Source organism: Sinocyclocheilus grahami, unplaced genomic scaffold (assembly GCF_001515645.1).
Source record: "Sinocyclocheilus grahami isolate Dianchi unplaced genomic scaffold, SAMN03320097.WGS_v1.1 scaffold1061.1, whole genome shotgun sequence".
NCBI classification, from domain to species: Eukaryota; Metazoa; Chordata; class Actinopteri; order Cypriniformes; family Cyprinidae; genus Sinocyclocheilus; species Sinocyclocheilus grahami.
Window position 1 is genome coordinate 255,858 of NW_015506240.1, and position 2,628 is coordinate 258,485.

Here is a 2,628-nt window from a genome sequence, read left to right on the forward strand (position 1 = left end):
CAAGCAAAACAGTTCTAAACGAATATGTGGGTGGATTTTGATGTGAGAGGAGGACAACAGGGGATGGACTTTTTCACTAGAAAAAAATATTATTATGAATTATGGACTCGTATTTTGTCCAGAAGCAATGGTTTGAACGTAAAAAAATGTCTTAAGGATTAATTTGTTTTTTTTTACAATCACGCAGCCTTTGGCTTCACAAGATGTTAATTGATGGACTGGGGTGGTGTGGATTATTGTGATGTTTTTATCAGCTGTTTGGACTCTCATTCTGACAGGAACCCATTCACTGCAGAGGATCCATTGGTGAGCAAGTGATGTAATGCTACATTTCTCCAAATCTGATAAAGAAACTTCTACATCTTGGATGGACTGAGGGTGTTCATTTTTAGCAAATTTTCATTTTTGGGTGAACTATTCTTTAATGTGCACAAAGATTGATGTAAGTTCAACAGGATATGCTTTTGATGAGTCAGTACAGTATATAATTCGCTTTGTTTTCGTACTTGGGCAAAGTATGTTTCTGCCCTAATTTAGCATGATTCATTACAGACCAATATTTAGTTCTGAATAATCTAGTTTCACAGTCCATACAGTATATGACTGGGATCACCCTTTATTTAGTTTTCCAGGCAAGCACCTCTTACCTTGAGGGTTTTTTTAAGAACGGGTTTAGCAGAACAGGGAGAGGAGAATATCCGATAAGATAAAACATTCAAAATCACAGTCAGCATTGATCTTCACGCAGGCCTGCGAGCTTTAAAATATTTTAAAGACAAGACATAAGATATAAAATTATATATTAACTTGAGAAATAAAAAAACACATTAGAGTACATAGCTATGTTGTATTTACAGTCCATTCATGCTTTTTGACAGTCTTGCATTACGCTGCAGGATATGTTTCGCTCTCAAGGCCTTGAATGCATTGCGCTACGACCCAAAGAAACAGGCTGGCTTGGTGTTGTGGACCTTGACCTGGTTTCTCATCCCATCCCGGCATTATCTAACAAACTGAATGGGTCAACCGGGATGTGCTGCCAAGAATGGCATTACTGGGGCAGTGGCCCATATGTGCAGGGTCAGACCATGTGTTGCCTGTTAGAGCAAAACAGAAAGGAAATAATACATGTCCTGTCTTCCGTTCCCATGCAAGTGGATTTGTTTTGTTTGATCGATTTCAGTCTGCGATATCAATGGTCGCTATACGTTAGTCTCCAGACCGTTCATGTCAATGGCACAATGGTCCTTGTCTCTGTGTTTCAGGTGTCGCGGTGGTATGGGCGGCTTTTTCTGATCAGGAGGGGGCGGACGGACCCCTTCCTCCAGCTGCATGAGACGGGCCACATCTGGAGGGATGTGCTCAGGTTTGCCCCCTGGTGGTGGGGACTGGAAACTACCATTGTTCTGCTGACAGTTCGGCAAACCCTGGTTAGTCATGGGCTTTGTTTCGCAGATAAGAGGGACCTACGGAGAAACAGGGAAATGCTGATTCAGTATTAATTTTTATGCACTGTTTAACTCAAATCTCAGGATCAAGTCAGCCTACCAGAGCGGTGTTGTTATCATTAACTAAGTCTTAAAAAAATAAAATAAAATTGTGTTCCTTGACATAAAGCTAATATAAAATCTAAATATTAGTTGAAAAACTAAACGAAAATTGGAAAAGATATCTTGGCAAGTCACTGAAATAAGTTTAAGTGAAAATGCTCCTATTTGGCATGTATTATGAGCATAAGATCTTGTGCAACAATTTCAAATTTAAAAATTAAACATTCCTCAGATTAATGACATCAGCATTACATAAAATATACATTTAAAGGGGTCATATGATGTTGCTAAAAATAACATTATTTTGTGTATTTGGTGTAATGAAATGTGTTTATGTGGTTTAAGGTTCAAAACACATTATTTTCCACATACTGTACATTATTGTTTCTCCTCTATGCCCCGCCTTTCTGAAACACGTCGATTTTTACAAAGCTCATCGATCTGAAAAGCAAGGTGTGCTCTGATTGGCCAGCTATCCAGTGCGTTGTGATTGGCCGAATACCTCAATCGTTTGACGGAAATGTTACACCCCTTACCATACTGTGATGCCACGAGACAAAACCAATAAAACCCATTACAAACGAGGCATTTGTTGTATCCAGTGGGGACATAATTACTGATTATAATGACTTATACTGTCTTTTTACGCGTTGAGTTGCATCGAGCCGCGTAAACATAAAACCATGTCTGCATTTGTGATCGGAGAAATGACAAACAACAAGTGCTACTCTACACTGCTCAAAACTCACGTTTGAGTCCAAATACTTTAAATATGAAAACGTACTTACAGACTGTGAGTCCGAACAGCCGGCATTGTAGTCTACTCTTCCAGGATCAGGAAACAGTCCTCCATAAAATGCGCTGCACACATCTGAATATTTGGGTTGAAGTGTTCTGGAACAGTGTTGTAAATACAACTTAACCACTGATGTCTAGTCGCGTCCTCTTTTGGAAGGCCAAACAAAGTATTTTCGCTTTCACAACGAAACACACAGCGTCTTCACGACATGGCGGCGGTGGCAACAATACTACAGCGAGAATAAAAGTTACGCCTTCTTTCTTTGCGTGAACATTTGGG

General features: G+C 39.6%; 1 protein-coding gene across 1 annotated transcript in view; it reads right to left on the minus strand.

Moving 5' to 3' along the window:
• Positions 1-378: 378 nt before the first annotated feature.
• The window catches only part of LOC107566235 (excitatory amino acid transporter 5-like), a 64,520-nt gene continuing 62,270 nt past the window's right edge, over positions 379-2,628 (minus strand). Inside the window, exon 11 of the mRNA XM_016251623.1 lies at positions 379-1,466. Coding sequence (XP_016107109.1) covers positions 1,203-1,466 — 264 coding nt within the window. The 3' untranslated portion in view covers positions 379-1,202. The remainder of the gene's footprint in view (positions 1,467-2,628) is intronic.